This window comes from Phaethon lepturus, unplaced genomic scaffold (assembly GCF_000687285.1).
Source record: "Phaethon lepturus isolate BGI_N335 unplaced genomic scaffold, ASM68728v1 scaffold34558, whole genome shotgun sequence".
Classification (NCBI taxonomy): domain Eukaryota; kingdom Metazoa; phylum Chordata; class Aves; order Phaethontiformes; family Phaethontidae; genus Phaethon; species Phaethon lepturus.
In genome coordinates, this window is record NW_010556067.1 from 640 (window position 1) to 1051 (window position 412).

Here is a 412-nt window from a genome sequence, read left to right on the forward strand (position 1 = left end):
TCCCATGGGTGCCTTGTGCTCACACTGTTTCTCCTGTCCCAGCGGGAGGTGGAGATCCTCATGTTCCTCAGTGCCATCGTGATGATGAAGAACCGACGATCCAGTAAGTTGGGGCCTGTGCTGTGGGGTGGGTGTGATGGGCTGTGGGGCTGCTTATGGGGCTTCCCCCAAGGACCTGGATAGGTTGGGATTTGGAGGACCATATCTGGCCCTCCCTCAGGATCCCCCCATGTCTTTTGTGGGGATCTGGCCCCCTCTGCTATACCTCTCTCCCTTCCCCAGTCACTGTGGAGCAGCACATCGGGAACATCTTTATGTTCAGCAAAGTGGCAAATGCCATCCTCTTCTTCCGCCTCGACATCCGCATGGGCCTGCTCTACCTCACGCTCTGCATAGGTGAGACCTGCCAGGG

General features: G+C 57.5%; 1 protein-coding gene across 1 annotated transcript in view; it reads left to right on the plus strand.

The window, feature by feature from the left end:
• Positions 1-412, plus strand: part of TMX2 (thioredoxin-related transmembrane protein 2) — a gene marked incomplete at its 5' end in the record, with an annotated part of 2329 nt that overhangs the window by 636 nt on the left and 1281 nt on the right. The window contains 2 exons of the mRNA XM_010292366.1: positions 43-103; positions 283-396. Coding sequence (XP_010290668.1) covers positions 43-103; positions 283-396 — 175 coding nt within the window. The remainder of the gene's footprint in view (positions 1-42; positions 104-282; positions 397-412) is intronic.